General features: G+C 43.7%; 1 protein-coding gene across 3 annotated transcripts; it reads right to left on the minus strand.

The window, feature by feature from the left end:
* Window positions 1-173: 173 nt before the first annotated feature.
* On the minus strand, window positions 174-17,946 carry DAXX (death domain associated protein). 3 transcript variants are annotated; one of them, XM_073561366.1, is made up of 8 exons: window positions 17,836-17,946; window positions 13,091-13,353; window positions 11,866-12,679; window positions 9,555-9,703; window positions 8,841-8,979; window positions 2,912-4,052; window positions 757-874; window positions 174-625 (listed from the first exon to the last, which is right to left on the minus strand). In XM_073561366.1, exons 2-8 carry the CDS (start codon window positions 13,277-13,279, stop codon window positions 572-574), a joined length of 2,604 nt encoding a protein of 867 aa, XP_073417467.1. In that variant the 5' UTR covers window positions 13,280-13,353; window positions 17,836-17,946; the 3' UTR covers window positions 174-571. The 3 variants fall into 3 exon arrangements, with proteins under 3 accessions (XP_073417467.1, XP_073417465.1, XP_073417466.1); XM_073561364.1 differs by having other exon boundaries at window positions 2,912-4,055; XM_073561365.1 differs by lacking the exon at window positions 17,836-17,946 and adding an exon at window positions 17,750-17,827 and having other exon boundaries at window positions 2,912-4,055.
* Window positions 17,947-22,393: the final 4,447 nt, after the last annotated feature.

Genomic DNA, 22,393 nt, shown 5'->3' on the forward strand with positions numbered 1-22,393 from the left:
TCCATTATTTTGTCCAACCCCTGTATCTCCAATCGGGTGCTCAGACGTGGTGTGAACTGAGCCTTATACAGATGAATAGTAAAACTAGTGTTACTCAGGTATGTGAAGGTTTATGTGAGCATGAGGCACGGAGACGTCCGACAAGGATACAGAAATGAGATGCACATTGTACATAATATAACAAAAATTTATTCTCAAAGTTGTTTTTACAAAACAAAAATAAAGAAGGTATATATGGGAGAAGATATCCAAAACCCCCCAGGGAGATAATTAAAATATTCAAGTGTCAGATCCACTCAAAAATTAATACAATCTCACCCAGAGAGCCTTCTGCTAACACCCATATGGACTACTCCAGACATCCAGGACGTACCCTGAGCTTCCAGTCCTAATGACTACCTACAATAGGAAGTGTGTACCTCCATGTCAGTCACACCGAACCCCACCATGTCCTCCTCATCCATAATGTTTGCATTCAGGTGCTGCTATTCTCCTAATATCCAGACACAACACACCACATAGTCCCCCGTGGTCCCAAAAACCTGCGCCGCCCGTTTACTGTACAAAGAAGTCAATCAGAGAGGACAATCACTTCATCCGGGTCACATTGCGTGGAGACATGAGACTGGAAGAGAAAGCAGAAAAAAACAGAGAAGATGGAGCCGCAGTATAAACGATGGGATGAGAGGGGAAAATGTCATGTTAGAAGCAGAATGCTACAACTCATCGTTGGCTCGGTGTGGCCGGATTCCTCACCTTCCTGTTTGGCTTGGTCGGCGTATCCACCGGACTGCTGCAGGTCATCATCAGGCCCGGAGTGTCCTCGTCCTCAGTGACACTGTCACAGTCAGAGCTGGAGAGCGACGTGTAAGAGCTGCCGAGGACAAGGACTATATTAATGTTCTATAATCACAACTGGTACAAGAAAACTTACTCCTGAACACATATCCCTTCTCATCAGAGTCCATGGCTCCTGGTGAGTGGCCGGATATTACTACATAACACTCGTGTACAGGAACAGAATTCACTCAGCAAAAACCCACAAGTGTTTCGCAAACGGCTCGTCTTTGTGCAGCCTTCACCTTCCAGTTGTGACGCTCTTGGTATATTATTAAAGGGAATCTGTCACCTAATCTGAGCGCAGCGTAATGTAGGAGCAGAGACCCTGATTCCAGCGATGTGTCACTTTAGGCTATTCTGTGGGCCAACAATGATCTGTCCTAAAGGGTCATTTACACTAAGGAAAAAGGAATATTTGTTTCCTGATAAACGTGCTGTGTAAACAAGCTGCTATGAAAGAGCAAAACAATTGTTCGTCAGGTGAAATGATCTTTCGTGTTGCACAAATGATTATCGCTCTTGGCAGCACATTATTCAGTGGAAGAAGTGTGAGAACAACGGCGGCATGTGAGCACTGGACGATTTATTACTGATTGTTTTATGTGCAACGTTAGAGGTGCTTCCCAATAGTGGACACCCCAACATAATCAAGTCTGGACCTCAATTAACACATAATTAGTGTATACACCACTCCAGCAGCAGCCCCCATTGTTCTCAGTGAATGACGCAACTTGTTGTGTCATGTGCTGACTGCACAGCAACTGCAGCTCACCAATATTCTGTGCGGGCAGACAGACATTCTGACGAAACAGTAAAGGCTGCAGCCGCCACATGACACAACAAGTCGCGTGTCTCCCCGAGAACAACGGTACAGACATTGCTAGGATGGCGCGAATGCAGGAAAGGGTCTATGGACTGTCCGTATTTTAATGGAGGTCCTGAACTGATTAAACTGGAGCTGTCCAGTAGCAGATAACGCCTTTTATTGCAGACTATCTAAACATTTAATGCTGAAAATCTGTTAATGTAAATGCACCTGAAGGATACACGGAGTATTGTAGTATTAGAGACAGCACATTACATCCGGTAGTAAATGTCTCCTTGCAGTCCTGAACTTACTGAGAAACCCTAATGACATTGGCTTTTTAGGAAGTGCCATATTATTTATTACCCACTCCCCACACTTCTTTGTCTTTATAGACAATGAATGTCCAGACAAATAAGGTCTGAAGGGGCTCACAAAAGCCTAAAAGAGTAGATAAAATGGACCCTTCAAGATAAGTCAATTCATACAGCCACCGCCATACTGTATAATTATGTGACTCCACTGTTGGGACAGGAACAGAATAAGATCGGGAACACAAATTACCGGAGACTTTAGTCATCAGGAGGCTGGAACACCATACAGTCAGCAATAATGGCAGAAGACATGATCCTATTACCCAAATTTCTTATACAACAAGCTGCACACATGGGTATGAATTCACTTCTCTAATAAAACAGACACTAATGACTTAAGTGTCCATAAACAAAGGAGACAGCGCCTCACAAGTTGGTTAAAAGAGAATCACATTTTACTTTGCCCTCTGTAGCGATCCAATGATCTTTATCAATCAATGGATCGAAATGTCACTAGAGAAGGCAGAGTGATTTTCTTTTCATCAACTTGTGAGGCGCTGTCTCCTTTGTTTATGGACACTGAACTTTCTTCCAAGGGGGACTCCTTGGATAGGTCGTGCGCTACATTTTTGGGTAAAGCCGACCCTATTTCTTCCATAAGGTGCTGTGGACTATGATTGCTTTAATACTAATGACCTAAGTATCTGATATACACCATGTGAACACTCGCTTACTATCCTTGGACTGACTTATTAATCTGAGCTGCCCCCGGGATGTATGTGGCATTACAGCTGAGTGTCGATGCAATGCCAGACACAACATGTGATAGGAGAAGGCAGCCGTGCTCCTGTATGCCCCACATGGTTCAGTTCATCCTTTTCCCATCCCTGCCCCCGTGCTATGTCTCAATGGTTCATCCTTTTCCCATCCCTGCCCCTGTCCCATGTCTCACTGGTCTAGCTTGATTCTTTTGCTGCTCTTCTCTTTGCGATCTTCTCTGCGTTCCTTTCCATTGAATATGTTCAGCCCATTACTTTTAGTCCAGTTCTCAGGGGATATGACTTTCCGTTTTCGGCGGCGAGGCGGAGAACGGTCTTCCTCTTGATCTGAAGGCTTACAAGAGTCTTTAATAAGGGAGGTGTTGATCTTTCTAAGTTTCAGGCGATGCAATGATGTTTTGCGCACTGGTGTGGCCATGTGTACTCCATTCCTACTGGGCAGTGGTGACAAGTCACAGTCTATCTTGTTTTCACAGTCGTCCGCCGGGTCTGTTGCCGCTGTGTGGACTTTGGTAGAGGTTACCTCATCTTCCCTGATAGCACTATCTGAAGGTGTCTGATCCCTGGTGGCTGTAGCATTGACCACAGAATCGTCATCTTCATCGTCATGATTTCCAGAGGTTTCTTTACAGCCCGTCTCCTCTTCCGTGCTTGCAGCCTCACTGTCTATACTTGTCCTTCTTGACACAGAAGGCTCTTCTGTATTTACATCAGGGCAGCTTTCGTCTTGGCCCACAGGAGATGGAGAGGGCTCGCTATACATCTCTGCATCACTTCCCTCAGGTGAAGGATGATGTGCAGGTTCTGTGACGTCTTTACCATCTCCTTTCAAGTCATCCTTGTCTTTCACCATCAATGACACCGTCATATCATTTAGTAAATCCTGTTCTGTGTTTTTATGATTTTCATCATTCACTGTGTTGTCAGGAGATGACTCGCAATTCAACAGCAGACCTTCAGTTTCCTCAAATTCTTTGTTCTCAGGACTTTGCATCAAGATAGTGTCTTCTTGATTCTCCTCTGTTTGCTCTTTGGGGTTTGTGGGGGTGTCGCAGACCTCCTGCTCCTCGTCGTGTTCATCATCAGACTTGGTTTTAGCAGGGCTGCCGTTACTTGGAAGACCAGAGGAACCCGAGAGTTGTGCTTCCACCTCTGACTCCAGGGTGGTGTTTGAAGAGTCTTTATCGAGTGATGTAGAGGATGCTGGTGATGAATCCTGTTCTGTTGCTTCTTCACCGTCTTCCTTTTCTTTTTCCCCGTCAGATGCCATTTCCATCTTTTGATCAGCCTCATTTTCTTGGTTGGCTAGAACTTCTTCTAAATGGAATAGACAAGAATGCAAAGTAAGATTAGAGTAACGCCTGAAGGTCACATATCACTAAAGTAATCACGCACATTGTGGTAAGTGAGCACAGTTGTCATATATGATATGTATGAAGCCCTATCTTAATTTTCATCCTAAAGAGCCTTTTTTGTAAGTTATGCTGGCCTTGATCCGCTCATCGCGAGAGTCCGGCTTTACAAGACCCCAAGGAAAAGCTATTTTTATTGCATTGTTAGAGAAAGCAGGGCCGCTCATACGTGTCTTAGCATTTATAGGGCATACAGCGCACTAGGGGTAAGTTCACACTGTATACCCAGGATCATATTACAGTACTGGCATTGAGGATCACATGTGGAAAAACTCATCCAGACTCAGTAGATAAAAGCTTCGGCATAAACTGACCAGTGCTGAAAATTTGACATCTGATCAGTTTTTGTTTTGTATTTTACCCTTTGTAATAGAAAGAGTAAAATTTACACCTTGCAGAATTTTCTGCAGCAAAATCCGCATCATTTGGTGCCAAATTAGCCAATGTACAGGTGCTTCTCCCAAAATTAGAATCAAATCAAAAAGTTAATTTCAGTTCTTCAATACAAAAAGTGAAACTCATTATATAGAGTCATTACAAAGAGAATGATCTATTTCATGTGTTTATTTCTGTTAATGTTGATGATTATGGCTTACAGCCAATGAAAACCCCAAAGTCGTTATCTCAGTAAATTAGAAAAATTAACAAAAAACACCTGCAAAGGCTTCCTAAGTGTTTATAAAGGTCCCTTAGTTTGTTTCAGTAGGCTCCACAATCATGGGGAAGACTGCTGACTTGACAGATGTCCAGAAGGCAGTCATTGACACACTCAACAAGGAGGGTAAGCCACAAAAGGTCATTGCTAAAGAGGCTGGCTGTTCACACAGTGCTGAATCCAAGTATATTAATGGAAAGTTGAGTGGAAGGACAATGTGTGGTAGAAAAAAGTGCACAAGCAACCGGGATAACCGCAGACTTTAAAGGATTGTTAAGAAAATGCAATTCAAAAATTTGGGGAGATTCACAAGGAGTGGACTGCTACTGTAGCCATTGCTTCAAAAGCCACCACACACAGACGTATCCAGGACATGGGCTACAAGCAGGGCTGTGGAGTCGGGAGTCGGAGTTAGATTTGGTTGGAGTCGGAGTCGGTAGAAATGTACCGACTCCAGCTTTAAAAAAAATGTATTAATATTTCATAATTGAACTTTCATATGAATTTTATAAATGTTACTCAAATATATATGTTCTATCAAACTATGAACAACAGTGATAAGCAGTTCTGCTGGAGATAGAGACATTTCTTACTTCTTGTGTGTCACTGTTCTCCACTGCCCTTATCTAATCTTATACTTGGTTAACCTCATGCTGCCCCAACCCCCCTACTTACAATGTATGAAACTGAAAGTGAAAATGTGTTGCAAATTCTTAGTAGTAAAGCTCCTCCTCTAGACTAGATCATACTAGGTGTGCGTCTTCCAAGCATCTCACAGCTGCCTGCTACTCAGAAGAGGAAGACTGTAAGAAGTATTATCCTTTCTACAAACTTTGCATCAGTTAACTGTGAGTACATGAGGAATAAAAACAGTATTACTGACCACTATATCAGCTGTACGACCTGGCAATAATTTTGTACAATTGTTTTTAGGAAAAACAACTGTCATTTGGATTGTGAATGCAGAATTAAAAACCTGAGAATGTCAAAGAAGCATCACATTAAATCAGCTGTATTTGAACATTTCACCATCACTCAAGATAGAAAACATTATGTCTGTCAGTGTATGACAAATGATCCAGACGAAAACAAATGCTGTGAAGCCAAGATGAGTGCATATTCAGGCAAAGATAAAAATGCTCCTACCAGAGCTTCTAATCTAAAGAGACATTTACAGCGCTTTCATCCAGAAGTACTGAAAGCAGTGGATGAGAAAGACTGCATCCAAACCAATGAACCAGTGCCCAGCTCTTCCAGCCAAACAAAGGCGCAGAGAACTTTGCAGCCATCAGTTGCAAGATATTTTGTCAGTGACAAAGTTACTGTGACAATGACAGTAGATACATTTAAAAAACAGATCATAGAGCTTGTTGTAAAGGATAGTGTGCCTATTTCATTATTTTCACGACCAGCTTTTATGTGTCTGAATGGGGAAATGGCCCGCAAGCTTGGTGTTTCTCTGGAGAGAGAGAGTATTAGAAAATTAGTAATCGAAGAAGCTTTTAAACAAAAGGAAGAACTTAAAAAAACTCTCAAGGGACGCTTTCTGTTTCTTAAAATGGATGCCTGCACACGTCACAGAGTGAACTATTTTGCCATCAATGTCCGATTTGTTTGTGACAAAAATGAAATAGTTACCAAGACATTGGCAGTAAGAGACACCAAAGCTCATCACACCAGTGAGTTTCTTCAGGTCTTGGTGGAAAAGGTTCTGCAAGACTATGAACTTAAAAAAGAGCAAGTTCTTTCTGTCGTAACTGACAATGCTTCAAATATGATAAGTACTATTACGCTAATGAATGAGAGTAATGATGGTGACCAGCAGCTAGAAGAACATTCTGGGTCCACAGACACAGAAATGTTTGAAATAGAGGAACACAGTATTGTAACTGAGGAGCAAACTGAAGTTGCTTCAGATGAACAGCAACATGATAGTTTAGATGATCTTGTTGAAACTGTGTCAATATGTTCTTTCATTCATCACATGCGCTGTGTTGTGCATACGCTACAGCTGGCTATAAGAGACAATCTGCAAGAAGGACATGCTGCTGCACTGATTGGCAAGGTGAGAAAATTGGCTACTGTTGCCAGAACCCCTAAAGTTGACTCAATTTTGAAGAGACGTGCTGGAAAAGGGGCAATTATTGATCAAGCCACACGATGGGGCAGTACTTACTTAATGATTCAGCTCTTGGTTGAACTGAAAACCTTTCTTGTAGACATGGCTAACCCTCAACTGACGCTAAATGAAAGTCAGTGGAATCAGGTGACTGAGCTGGAAAAATTGCTAGAGCACCCATTTACAGTGACTAAAAAATTACAAGCAGAGGACTTAACTCCAGGTATTTTCTTAAAGGAGTGGAAGAACCTGATGTTTCTCCTGTCCCAAAGAGGAGGGTTAATTGCAAGTGGCATTGCTACATCAATGAAAAGGAGAGAGGAGCTACTATTACAAAATAACATTCTTTTGGCAGCTGTTTATGTAGACCCAATGCATCGGATTCTTCTAGATGATCAACAGCTAAGTAAAGGAAAAGAAGCTCTGTTTGAAATAGCAGTAAGGATGAAAGGGTTGCAGAACAGTCAGGAGGAACAAGAAGAATTTGGTCGTCCTGCCACATCTTCACCCTCATCATCAACTGATGAAGAATTTAATTTCGAAAAATATTTGGATCACAAGGACCGTGCAAAGCGTTCCCGCATAGAAGAAGAGTCATCCCCATCAAGGAACACAGCCAGTACATTTCAGCAGAATTTTTCATGTGCACTAAAAGAAATTGAGAAATTTGACCGTTCATCAAAAATAACAGTGCAACAAGCGATTCCTCTGTATCCTGACATTGTCAGAGATGTTGCCCGAGTGGTTACTGCTTTGCCACCAACACAAGTTAGTGTAGAGAGGTTGTTCTCTGCTCTCAAAATAATTAGATCAGATTTGAGGGCATCCATGAAGGAGGATCTGACAGAGGCAATACTTTTTCTGAGGACAAATTTATAGAATTCTTCTTATTAACTGCATAAAAGTGTTTATTGCATATTTACTTACAGTTTAGAAAAGTTTATAAAAGTTATTTGCTATATTCTAATTGTATTCTAATAAATCTAGTTTTTGCTCTAAGTGGTCTGATTACTTATATGATGGTGAGAAACTGAATAAGCACAATGTTTAATATTTTACAACAGTAAATTTGTTGTTATGAATTGGCCATTTATGAAGGAGTCGGAGCCGGAGTCGGATAAAATCCAGGAGTCGGAGTCGCACCTGTGGCTTACCGACTCCACAGCCCTGGCTACAAGTGTCACATTCCTTGTGTCAAGCCACTCATGACCAATAGACAACGCCAGAAGCGTCTTACCTGGGCCAAGGAGAAAAAGAACTGGACTGTTGTCAGTGGTCCAAGGTGTCATTTTCAGATGAAAGGAAATTTTCATTTCATTTGGAAATCAAGGTCCCAGAGTCTGGAGGAAGAGTGGAGAGGCCACAATCCAAGCTGCTGGAGGTCTAGTGTGAAGTTTCCACAATCAGTGATGGTTTGGGGAGCCATGTAATCTGCTGGTGTAGGTCCAGTGTGTTTTATCAAGACCAAAGTCAGCGCAGCCGTCTACCAGGAAATTGTAGAGCACTTCATGCTTCCCTCTGCCGACAAGCTTTTTGGAGATAGAAATTTCATTCTCCAGCAGGACTTGTATTCTAATTTACTGAGAGAATGACTTTTGGGTTTTCATTGGCTGTAACCATAATTATCAACATTAACAGAAATAAATACGTGAAATAGATCACTCTGTGTGTAATGACTCTATATATGAGTTTCACTTTTTGTATTGAAGAACTGAAATAAATTAACTTTTTGATGATATTCTTATTTTGTGAGAAGCACCTGTATATTTGTTACATATTTTCTGCTACAGATCTGCCTAATAGGGCAAATAAAAAGGGGTTATCTGGAAGAGGCTGTCTCTAAGTCACTGGGATCCTATACATGGTAGAGACTTTAAAATGGCCATGAGAGGTATTTGAGCCAGACCCCACCTCACCTTCCTCATTCTCTCCCTCCTCACTATCTGGCCTTTCTTTACTGTGCTCCAGTTCTTCCTCAATGTCAGTTTCAGAGTTTTCTGATTCAACATCTTCCTCTGATTCCTCCGAGGACGTCTGTGGATTCTTTCCAGATGTCTGTCATTAAGAGAAGAGATGTTACTCCAGGATACAGCACCTCTGCCAGCATGAATTATACAAGGAGCCTTATATTCCCATACACCTGAGACTGGTGACAGTCATCCAAAATTATCCACCATGGTAGAAGGAAATGCACTGCTGATGGCTCAGCTGAGTGCTATAATGCTGTGCTGCTGTCACACAGCAGTGCACAGCCTGGGCAGACACTGAAGCAGCAGGGGCTGCTCCTAATCTGAGGTGTAGGTGACAACAGAAGACATGACAGCTGAGAAAATCAGAGAAAGGAAGTTTAATATTCTCAAGGTAAGCTCAGTTGCCGAAACCACCTCTGCACAATTTCCCTTTTATCAATAAGTATACTTTTCCTTGCAGTTTACGATGCTGTTGGACATTTTTCCAAATATTATTTGGAAGTCTTCACATCATATCTACCAATTAGCTCAGATTTCTCTGGGCAGGATAATTGCGAAAATGGTCAGGAAGGCCTTTATCAGCCAGTGCTAGTTCCTATGATGAGATGTATGCAGTCTTCATACCCTCCCGGTCTATGTGGTTTCTGCCATTCCACCTACCCTTCTCGTCTTCCTCCTAGTGTCCTCCTCGCTGTCATCCTGCAGCTGAGCATACTTCTTGATAACGTTATCAAGGCTATTCAGTGCCATATTGCGGTTTTCACGTAGACGTCGTGACAAGCTCAGGTCCTGCTGAGCGGGATCATTCACTGGAAAACACATACTAAGGGTTAACGAGACGTTCGCACCTGCCAAAAGCAGTCAGAGACTGACATTACAGCGATCTGCCTTCTGCACCAGCCACTAACGGGATTTCTTACAAACAAAACTGAAATGCTTCACAAGCAAAGTCACCAGTTACCAGGCACATAACTTAAGGGCCCAGTCACATTATGTTAAGATCAGACATTAAAGGGGTATTCCCATCTTCAAGATCCTTTCCCAATATGTAGTAGATGTAATAATAATATTAGCAAATACCTCCAATTAGAAATGTAGTATAGTTCTTCTGATTAGCTATGTGGCTTACCCAATGTGCAGGGCATTGCAGTAGCTTAGGTATCGATGTTTACAATCACTCATATAGTGAAAGCTAGTGGTAATTGCCATGCATATCTAAGCTACTGAAATGCTAATTTATAATATTATACCTACTACATATTGGGATAGGGTCTTGGAGATGGGAATACTCCTTTAAGCATACCATTCCATCGGGGATGATTTTTTTTTTTTTTTTTTACACAGTTAAACCTGACCCTCAGAATATCCACTTTATTCAGATAACTGGAATCCAAATAATGAAACCTTGGACTTTGCTTTCCATGTTGTTAGTCGTTTTTATAGTAAACCAACTATAAAAACATGTGCTTTCAATTTTTTCTGTAGTTTTCAAAAACGAAATTCTAAATTTTGTTTAAAAAAAATAAATTGGTTTGTCACCATTTTCAAAGATCACTAATTTTTATTTTTGTGTCGAATAGTATATGGACCTGTATAGTGTCTTTTTGCATGGAAAGCTGTAATTTTTATTGGTAGCCTTTTGGTGGACTAACTGTTTTGATTGGATTTTTTAGGAGAGGTGCAGTCACAGGCTTCATAGAGCAAAGATGGAGATCAAGGTCTTCAGAAGGCCAACGGGTGCCATGGCAACCCATTGTCCCCCCTTATGTTGAGGGTGGGGGATGGGTGGGTGAAGCATTGGCATGGACCCCCATCTCAGATCTCACCTGTTAAATGTTGCTGACAGCATCATTTACAGTATTAAATGGGAGATCTGAATCCAAAGTTGAAATTAATCCTAGATGTTTATTCAATACAATAATTTAATCACTCTTATGCGCTTCAATTAATTCCATACCACTTCCATTCCTTTGTGCTATTTTTTTTTTTAACTTCCGTTCTGATCTTTTTTCTTTTTGTAAAGGGATGTCATCATTGGGAAAGGGCTGAAGTCAATTATATCGTCGCTTTTCCCACCCTGAAACAAAGTTAGTGACGTCCATTTCAGAGGCCCCAAAAAGTTGCATCAGTTTTGGGGACTGGTCTCGGCTCTCCACGTTCTCTGCTTACAATGCTCACTAAGAGTGTGCTCTATAGTAGGCTTGTTTCTTCTTAGAGCTGATGAGAGAGTGCACTGTCACTGTGCTTTCAAAAGGAATAAAGAGCTCGTACTGAGCATCTGTCAGAATTAACAACCAACACATGATCAATACAGTACAGCCAGGACTAGCCCATCCCCTGAAACAGACCTCAAAGATAACGCTTTGTTTCAGGGTGCGGAAAGAGGCTATAGCTCTGACCACAGCCCAGACCCACTGAGGACGTCCCGATGTGAGAATCCAAACATGCACTGGGGATTCTCAAATCAAATGTCATCGGAATGGAAAAAAATACAAGAGAAGATAGAGTAGACACGAAATTTATAGTTAACATAATCTAATAGTTTCAATAATATATTTTAAGACGACATTGAGGATTAATTTTGGTTTGAGACCATTCCTTTAAGCAGCCGTGATCAAAGTAACTAATGAAGCATCACACAGCTGACACCCGCCGTATATGATGTGGGCTCAGCCCCTGAGTCTGCTTCACGCACCTGCATAGGAAATGCAAGTACTGTGGTTAAACAGCTAATTAGCAGTTTGACAAATTTATGACCCCTCCCCACCATCCTAAGGAGAGGAAATGTCTTTACATAACAGGTGGAAAATGCACCAAAGCACCATAGAAGATGTAGATGAAATTTTTTGGTATACAAGACACATTCACTTCACAAATGATCAGAGATACAAATCAGAAAGTAACCAAGATAAAAACAGTTTAAAATAAACCACACAAGAAATAACTAATACGGCGTTAGCTGTCCACTCACCGCTCTTGTAGGGGTCAGTCAGGTGGCAGCCAAAGTTGTAAATCATATCCAAATGTCTCCTGTCTTGGAGCTTATTACCAAGTTCTCGGAAGGCATCTTGGGCCATGCTTTGCATCTGCTTACGTGACAGGCCTAAGCTATGCTTCTCATTCGCTCGCTCAACCACCCGAATCACGTCCCCATAATCAGGGAAGAGGTCTCTGGTACTATTGATGAACTTTTCCAGGCGCCGGTTGACTTCTGGGTACCGGGTGCCCCTGTACAGAATCCTCTGCTCGATGACTCGGCCGGTCAGACTCGAACAGTCTTTTAGCTCACACAGTTTTTCAAATATCCGCAGCAATTTGCGCTTGAGCCTGGACTCCTGGATATAGGACGAGTCCTCATCTTCAAGTTCGTCCAAGCTCAGCTCTTTCTCCTGCAGCTTTTTTATCTCCAGAGAGTAAATTCTCAGAAGATTCTCCAGGTAGCGAATCTGACGCTTGGAGCCGGTTTTCTTTTCGGGCACGCTCTCTGCTTCCTCCTCCTCGATTTCTGCTGGAGTTTCCGCTTGCACCCCGGCGGGCTGATGGATGGCTTGTGGCTGCAGGATGACCTTGCGCTTTTGGGAGTTTGCTTTGAGCGAGGTACACAGTTCGTTGATGTAAACAAAGACTTTGGAGCGCTTGGCTTGCACTCGAGAGAGACAACGGCCCAGAGTGTTTCTGAACTCCACAGAGGTGAGATAGGAGGGATTGGCCTTGGAGTATCTTCCCTGAAGAAACGAGATAACCTCCGGGTGATCCGAAGTCAAATTTGAGCAGAATTCAATAAACTGAAAAGGAATGATGTAGCCCAGATTAAGACGCTGACATGAAAAACTAACAACATAGACTCCGTTTATAAAAGAAGACTCCAAAAATACTGGGGTCCTTATGCCCCCCCACTCCTGTGTTGTAAGATAATGCCCTATATAAGGTGGCTATGGAGCAGCCTTGTGCTGTCCATACAGACGACACCAGACCACTAATGGTGGCTGCTATCACGATGCAATGTCACTACTGCGACAATCTGATGTGACACCGACAGAAAGGGACAGAAGCTCAAGTATTGGACCTACTCTCAGAGATCAACTTACAACATAGTAAAAATTTAAAAAAAAAATGGTGACAGAAGAGCAATATCAAAAAGCGCAAGAGAATATAGGGATAAGGGACATATTAGAATAAGTAGAACATGTCCTCACCTCATTAAACAGAGTCTTGTTTTGGGCACTGATCACCTCCGCCTTACTCGGTGGGCTGCTGCCGCTTTCTTCCGTCTTTCCATTGGTTTCCTTAGATGAATTGCATGGACGTGCTGTGGCTTTTGTGGGACGTGGCGGTTCTTCCTCTTCGTCGTCATCTAGTATGATGATTTCCTTCACTTTTGACATTTTTCTCTTTCAGGAACTCAAGGCTGTGACGGTGTAAACATGGCAGGACTTACCAACTGACGACCGATGGTGACCTGTTATAAAAATGAAGGATAAGGCTTTGTTCATACTACGTTTATGGAGTGTGTACAGTGGTTTCGTCAGAACCCCTGAAAAACAGGATTTGAGCAGAACCAATGGGGCGCAATGAGAAAAGGACCTTAAATCGACTTTAGCTTTTTCCGACGGTGTCAATCTTTTCAGATGGGCACCAGTAGACCGACACTATCATTAAACACACAAGGGTTTTATTTGAACTCCAATTGTGTCCGTGCAATCTGCGAAATCTGGGGGTTTCTGCATGTTGCCCACTACTAGAAATCTAGTAAGATAATAAGATACCCCTTTACTTTCCTACTCAATCCCTCACCGGTCTAGTGGTCCTAGCATCCCTGCAAAGTGATGTCACTGCTGCTGGATCACCAGAGGAGCAGCAAGGCAGAAAAGAGGTAAACAATGGTTAATGTACTATTTCAACTTGCCTTCATATAGTTTCTCCTTTTTTAAATCTACAAATAACCTTGAATTCTCAGGACATTTGCACGATACCGACTGACTGCGCACAATTTCTGGCGGGTATCCATCATTGCTCCACTCTGCTTTCGATGGAGAAGATTTTAAATTCAGACTCCCTTTAAGAAATTAGCTAAGAATTTCAGTCTTTACACTGCAGTGAACATCTGTGGCATCAACAGGTTTTTTTTTTCCTCTATCTGGGGTGCGCTAAGTGAATGGAGTCTAATAGGAATCGGTCACCCCATGGACGATTTTGATCTATGGGCAGTGTCCACATCGAACTTCTGCGCAGGAGAGTCTGTGCTACTGTGCAGTGACTCACCGCGCCTGTGCAGAAGATCAATGCAGACACTGCCCATAGGAGGGTGGACAGTGTTCATGTAACCGCGTGCATGCCCGGGATTACAGCGATGAACAAGTCAGTGTGACGCTGATGGGAGGGGGGCACCATTATAATGAAGTAAGGAGGCAGTGATTTCTTCCAGGCACCACACCCCGGAATCTGGAAGAATCATTATCATATAAAATAAATGGATTTCTCAAGATCTACACCGCAGCTACTAGGTGTACAGATAAGACTGGTTTATCCCTATTATCTTTATGCCCATAGTAATAAATAAAAATCATCCAGGGGTTGACAGATTCCCTTTAAGGGTAAACCCAGCCACAGTAAAAGTTGTTTTATCATGTATAAAATGAAAATTCATTCCTGCAATACTTTAGTATCTCATTCACTCACATTGTATCTTATTAGGCAATTTTTATGCGGATTCTACAAATTACTTCCCGCAACAAATACACTGCAATCGCCTTAGGGTACCGTTACACCTAGCGATGCACCAGCAATCCCGACCAGCGATATGACGCGGTCAGGATCGCTGGTGCATCGCTAGGTGGTCGCTAGTGAGCTGCCACACAGGCAGATCTCACCAGCGACATCGCTGGGGTCGGGGGTCGCTACTTACCTGTCAGACGCGGCGATCCTGAGTCCTCCCGCCCGGCTCCAAGCGTCGCTCGTCTCCACAGCAGGAAGCGCCGCAGGAAGTGACCGACGAGGAATGATCCAGCAGCTTCTTGCGCAATCAGCGATAACCAGCGGGGGAGCGGTCGGAGATAAGTATCACATGTAGCGATATCGCTAGCAATAACCCTGCAACGTCACAAAATCGGTGACTTTACAGCGATATTGCTAGCGATATCGCAGTGTGTAACGGGGGCTTTACTGCTAGCAGACGGGCCCATGCAGATTGATCAGACAGTGTGCTACGTATAGAGTTGAACGAATTTACAAAATTCAGTTCTGATTATGATCAGTGGCAAATATTGTTTTTGCAATATTCACTGAACACAGTCGAATGTCATTGGAATCAATGGCAGTAGAAATGACCAAATATGTTCGGAACCGATAGGGCAACAATATGGCAAATTCAGATTTTGCAACCGACCCCAAACATATTCGCTCAACTCTAGTCACGTACCTCACTGTTAAAAGTATCGCCTACAGAGAAGTAACAGCTGATGTATTTAATGGTCACATATACATTAGCAGAGCTGAATTTGTTAGTTTACATGCCATAGTTATGTGGCCACAGCAACCTATAAATTTTACTAGGAGGTGTCAGTTTCATTCTTTGAAAACTCCATTCTATAGCCCCATAACTTCCACGGCACTTTACATAAATTATAATCACTGTCCCCATCGGGGCTCCCAATCTAACTTCCCCATCAGTTTGTCCTTGGAGCGTGGGAAGAAACCGGACAATCTGGAGGAAACCACCAAACATGGGGAGAACATACAAACTCCTTGTTCCTACATATTGCAAAAAGAAAAACAAAAAACAAAATTGACAAGCTCCTAGTAAAATTAAGGCTATGTGCCCACGTAGCGCTTTTCAAGCGTTTTTTCCTGAGCAGAAAAGCATGCCCTTGCCAGGGAAAACGCCTGCGCTTTTTAACACGATTGTCAGGCTATGGGCCCACGTAGCGTTTTAAAACGCACAATGAAAACCGGACTCCCAGAAATCGCGCGTTTTTTTCCGCGTGATTTCACCGCGATTCTGTTTGCGATTTTCTCAAGCACTTTCCAAGCGATTTGAAAGTGATTGACAGGTTGGTCACACTCATCAAACATAGTGTTTGACAACACAAGTGTGAGCATCTTTTACTATTGAGGCCGCCTGTGTGGCATCAATAGTAAAAGATAGAATGTTAAAAATGATAAAAAAATCGGGGTATATTTACCTTCCGACGTCCCGCGCTGCCATCCCGGGCCTCAGCGTTCCCAGAGATGCCTTGCGAGACCTGTGATGATGTTGGTCTCGCTTTGCTATAATGATCTCATGAGACCGCTAGAGTCACGCGAGACTACGTCATTACAGGACCTTGCCGCAAGGCATTACTGGGAACGCTGAGGCCCAGGAATGCAGCGCAGGACATCGGAAGGTAAATATACCCCGATTTTTTATTCTTTTTTTTACAAGGGTATGGTGCCCAAGGCCTGGAGGACAGTCTCCTCTCCTCCACACCGTGGGTACCAACCGCACATGAGACGCTTAACTTCCCGCATGGTGGGCATAGCCACATGCGGGAAGTAAGCGATTCTCATGCATTCCTATAAGTGCGGAATCACGGCAATTCTTTGCGATTCCGCACAAAAGAATGATCATGCTGCGATTTTTTCCGCGATGCGATTCCGCTGTGGAAAAATGCGCAGCATTAGCACAGCATGTGCGGAATGCCATAGGAATGCATGGGATGCGTCATGTACAAGATTTTTAAACGTTTTCGCGCCGAAAATCGCGGCAAAAACGCTTAGAAAATAACATCGTGGGCACACCACACAGCCTCAAGCATTTTCCTATGCGTTTTTGCAATTACAGTGAATGTATGCGGAATCGTATACGATTCCGCACAATTAATGAACATGCTGCGTTTTTTTCTGCTAAGCGTTTCCACAGCGGAAAAATACGCACCATTAGCACAACATGTGCGCTTTCCATTCTATGTCATTAGATGCTTTTCTTAAGCGTTTCCGCAGCAGAAACGCACGTCTAAAAGCGCTGCGGAAACGCTTAAAAAACGCAACGTGGGCACACAGCCTTAATGTACTGGTTGCTCTATACTATATTTATATTGTACACATTTACATCAACATCTCACAGTTATGTTTTTCTCATCTTTTGTAAATGAGGAATAGTTGAAGGATTCAGAGAAAAGCCAAGTTATCCTGTAAGTGTCTGGTCTGTGGAGGTCTGACCGCTGGGACCTCCGTGATCGGGCCTCGTCCTGACTGCAGTGAAGGTGCGCAGAGCTGGCTCAATCCATTGTCTATGGGACTGGCGGAGATTACCCGATGCTGTGCAACCTCAGTCTCACAATGACTGTAGACCGTGCACCGCTCAATACTGGGGTGCAGGGCCCTGATCTCAGGATCGCCGGGGTCCCAGCGACCAGCAAGATGCCCCCTACCCTATGTATAGGGTATAACGTGATGTTATGGGGTGGACCCTCTATAGAAGTCGTCCCATCTGGTATGATTATGGCGCATCCGCAGGACATTTATGGCGTGGATACAACATACGTGTGCGAGGCAGGACTATCTGACGCCGCACACAGCAGGCTGACCACCCCGGGGAGCGAAGATGGCGGCCATATTGGATATCACTTTTAGGATGCTCCTTTGTTATCAGGTTATCTGTGGAGTCAGAGCAGTGCAGACCTTCAGCAGGTGACATTCTGGGGGAGCAGCTCCTGCAGAGACCCCAGGTCACCTCCACAGACATGGAGCCCCCTATAGGAGCACAGGACGCAGCAGGCTCAGCAGCGCCCCTGGAGGACGGGCAGGAGGCGACACTAGTAACTACACACCGCACTGATAGATAACAGTCGCTCCCCGGACACCCCGAATACACTCACTGCGCCCCATGTGAACGAGAACACGGCGGCGGAAGACAGAAAACCCTACAAACACAACAATGACCCGTCCGCGCTCGCCGTATTACCGCTCAGCGACTTCTCCCGCCACTTCCGGCCTCCTGTAATGTCAATGACGTCACGAGAGTAGTTTCCGTTTCCGGAAAGATCCAGAGACGCCATGACGCGACACACAGCAGGGGGCGGAGCCGGCGAAGTTCAAACCTAGAATAGCGCGCGGCAGGGCGTGGCTACTACTGGACTGACAACGCGAGGGCACGCCCACTACAGGGGCGTGGTCAGTGTGTATATAACGGCTGCACGATAGGCGGGAGAAAGCTCACCTCATGTGCGACGTTACGGGTTGTCCGTGCGCCATTGTGTAGCTCTGCGCCATGGTTTCTCCATGGCAAGAGCCGTTTATCTTTGTATGTATCAAATTATTATTAGTGTAATGTTGGGTAGAAAATTATTTTTTTAATGTTCTCCTTGTGAGATAAATAAGGCTCATGTATAGAAAGGGCAGTACAATTTTTTTAATGTTCTCCTTGTGAGATAAATAAGGCTCATGTATAGAAAGGGCAGTACAATTAACTTGATGCTCCAGTTGCAACTGCTTTTTATAAGATAATCACTTTTTTACAAAAAACTTTTTTCAACATTTTGTGAGACAGTAATCTTTTCATATTTTATAGTGTTTGTTATTTGCAAAATGAGCCGTAGTTTTATCGGCGCCATTTTGGAATATATACGACTTATTCATTTTTCTTTCATTTTCTGTCATGGTAGTTCTGCCTCAGTATTTCAGATTTTTGATACCGTGCCGATGTGGATTTATATTACTCATGGTTATAGACAGGAAATAGGAATGAGCGAGGCTAGCGCTAGGATGCTAGGATGCTCATTTCAAGTAACGAGTATAATGGGAGTCAATGGGAAATCCAAGCATTTTTTCTGGCAGACCCGATAAGGAGGTCTGGGGGGGGGGCAGTGAAATGAATGGAAGAACAACATGGGGAAGACCCCTGAAAGCATCTCTGACCCACAGATCGCTACTGATAACGATGGGGTCACACTTTTACTCCATTTTAAGGACTGACAACAAAAAACATTCCCAACTGACCAGAAATAAGAGTTTACAGGAAAAAAAAAATTTAAGAAACAATTTTCCTGTATAAAGATTTGTATATAAGGCAAAATTTAAAAAGGATGAAAAAAATAACAACTTTAGTAATTCAAAATTGACATTTTTAATAACAAATTGGTAATTTCAATGTAATTTATGAATGATGCAAAAACTGCCAAAAATTTGATGGAAGATGAACTAAGATACACCCTGTGTAAGATATAAAAGATACAATAATCTGACATTTCCCTCTCCGTGGACGGCACCATATTAACGCCCTGGCAACAGGCGCGCTATCTGGGTGTTATGTTTGACACCAATCTCTCCTTCACGTATACAATATCTTGCCCGCTCTTGCCGCTTACACTTAAAGAACATCTCTAGAATCTGCCCTTTTCTCACCATGGAAACAACAAAAACCCTCACTGTTGCCTTGATCCACTCCCGCCTGGACTACTGCAGCGCTCTATTAATTGGCCCCCCGTTACTCAACTATCCCGTCTCCAGTCCATACCTAATGCAGCAGCCAGGGTTGTCCATCTGGCTAATCGGTACTTGGACACGTCCACTCTTCGCCAGTCCTTACATTGGCTGCCCATTCATTATAGGATCCAATTCAAAGTACTTGTTTTCACCCACAAAGCTCTCTACAGTGCAGCACCCACCTACATCTCCCTCATTTCTGTCTATCAGCCTAGCCGACCGCTGCGCTCTGCAAACGACTTTCGACTAATCTCTGCACTAATCCGTACCTCCCACTCCCGACTACAAGACTTCTCCCGCGCTGCACCAATCCTTTGGAATGCTCTACCCCAAGAAATTAGAACTATCAACAATTTGCATAGTTTCAGGCGCTCCCTCAAAACACATTTGTTCAGAGCGTCCTCAGGAAAAAAACACCAGTGAAGAAAAACACTGTGAAACTTTGAAACGCGTCGAATAAAGACCACTGTAATAATAATGGTTCATAGTGATTCGCAGCGCGGATTGTCTGACCACTTTTTTTTCCTATCCTGCATCTTATACGTCGGTCCCTCGTGGATCTGTGGTTTCTGCAGCAGCGAATCCTCCATGCTTAGTTATTACAAGCTCCATCTGGTGAGTGTATTATTTTTAAATTGATATACCTACACTGGATAATGCACTCATGCGCTATTTCTCTTCAATAGTTCACTAATCAAAGTCATTCTATGTGTAAGTGTGCATGTGTAGCCCATTCACTATCTCCTTTCATCCCTCAAGACGGCTGGACCATCATTGTAAATACACCATTGTAAATACACACCTGTACTTTGTATCTCCCCCACCTCATTGTAGATTGTAAGCTCTCACAAGCAGGGTCGTCTGATTTTGCTTTAATTATTGTATTGTTAATGTTACTTATGACTTGTGTTTTGAAACTGTTAAACTGTAAAGCGCTGCGGAATATGTTGATATAAAAATAAAGATTATTATTATTATAAAAGAGAGCCTCATACATATTCTGTTCAAATTGTCATGTAGTGGTACTCCTAGACTTATAAAAGCTTTGCACACAATGCAAAGCCTGCTAAAAATTTCAAGCAGGATCATCCATACACTCTTGAAGGCACCAACTGTAGTGCCTCATACAAATATTGTGAGCAAAGTGTAGTTGTGGTTCTCCTACACTCATAAAAGCTCTGCACACAGTGCCAAGCCTGACAAGAAATACAAAGCAGGGCCATCCATACAACCTTGAAGGCACCAACTCGCGTGCCTCATAAAAAAAAAAGAAGGTGTAGTTGTGGTACTTCTAGACTCAATGGTTCTGCACACAGTGCAAAGCCAGAAACAAATTCTAAGGAGGGTCATCATACACCCTAGAAGGCAACAACTGGAGGCCCTCATTCAAATACTGAAGATTAAAAAACACTATGTGCTTCTATCATCTGGTGGTGTAAAGAAGTCGGGACTAATCCAGGCTTTGTTCATTTTAGCGGCAGGGCAGCACAACACCTCGAAGGCACAAAGGGACCGTTCATACCACGTGTCCAACTTTGAGACCCAATAGTTGAAGGTCGCAGAGGAATTAAGGGCCTTTCTCACATAGCGAGATTGCTAGCGATATCGCTATAGCATCACCGATTTTGTGACGCAACAGCAATCTCGCTTTGTGTGATATGTACCTGCGACAGGCCCCCGCTGGTTATCGCTGATCGTGCTCGAATGGCCTGGGCCATTTTTTCATCGGCGTCCCGCTGGCCGGCATGCATCTCTGTGTTCGGTGCCGACAAGCGTCGTCGCAGAACTCATGGACGCAGGCGGAAGTTGTCAGAATCGCTGCGGTGTGACAGGTAACAGCGACCCCTGACGGATCGCTGTATCGCTGCTGCGTTGCTGGAGAGATCTGACTGTTTGGCAGCTCACTAGCGACCATTTAGCGATGCACCAGCGATCCTGACCGGGTCGTATCGTTGTCGGGATCGCTGGGGCATCGCTAAATGTAACGGGACCCTAAGGGAGTATGCTGGTTTTGTCTGCCAGGTACTTGACCATCTTTATAAACTTTTCCCTCCTTGTGTAAATATCCGGTCATCAGGGCCTTGGACACTGGAAGTGTGTTATGAAAGTAGCCCAGGCCTTTGACAGTGTCCTCTGCTGTATGTGGTATGTCCCCCTCACATTTCCTCCTGGGTCGGGCAAGGAAGCTTGTCCTCTGTCCGCTAGCATTGTCTTATGGGCATTATTTTAACATTTTCCACAATGGCTTTTTGATATAGCACCATTTTAGAAGACCTCTTTGCCTCAGAAAGGAGAGATGCAAGGTTCTCCTTGTAGTGTGGGTCTAGCAGGGTGACCAACCAGTTCTCTTTATTGGCCAAGATGAATATAATATGTGGTTTAGGGGAAAGGCAGCATTACATAAAGTTGGCCATATGAGCCAAGCTCCCTACAGCCAATACTTCCTTGTCTCCACCATGATGATGGCTCTCCATCTCTTTCTCCTCAGCCCATTCACGTAGGAGAGATGGGACAAAGCTTGTGTGGGTACTAGCCTTTTTCTGTGCTAGCAACCAGCCCCTGTTCCTCCTCAGCCTCCACCTCATTGTTACCCAATCCATGCTGAGCAGATGAGATAAGGATGGGTAGTATCTCCGTCTCATGTCTTTCTCCATCTCCACCTTGTCAGCTTGCAAAGCTTCATGTTTAATTGTCAGCAGCAACTGTTTAAGTAGGCACAGAAGCGGGATTGTTGTGCTGATTTTGGCGTCATTGCCGCTCACCACCTTTGTGGAGTCCTCCAAGTCTTGGAGAAGCGCACAAATGTCAGACGCTCTTGTCCACTCTTCAGTTGTTATGTGCGGAAGCTAACCAGAGTACCAACAAGTGTGTTGGAGCTGGTATTCCACAACTGTCCTCTGCTGCTCACATAGCCTTGGCAGCATGTGCAGTGTGAAGTTCCAGCGCGTGGTGATGTCGCACACCAGTCGTTGAGTTGGCACTTGCATGCGCTGCTGCAGCAATGCCAGAATGGCGACAGCTGTAGCTGACTGGCGGAA

Source organism: Dendrobates tinctorius, unplaced genomic scaffold (genome assembly GCF_039654945.1).
Source record: "Dendrobates tinctorius isolate UK_male_01 unplaced genomic scaffold, ASM3965494v1 ptg000315l, whole genome shotgun sequence".
Classification (NCBI taxonomy): Eukaryota; Metazoa; Chordata; class Amphibia; order Anura; family Dendrobatidae; genus Dendrobates; species Dendrobates tinctorius.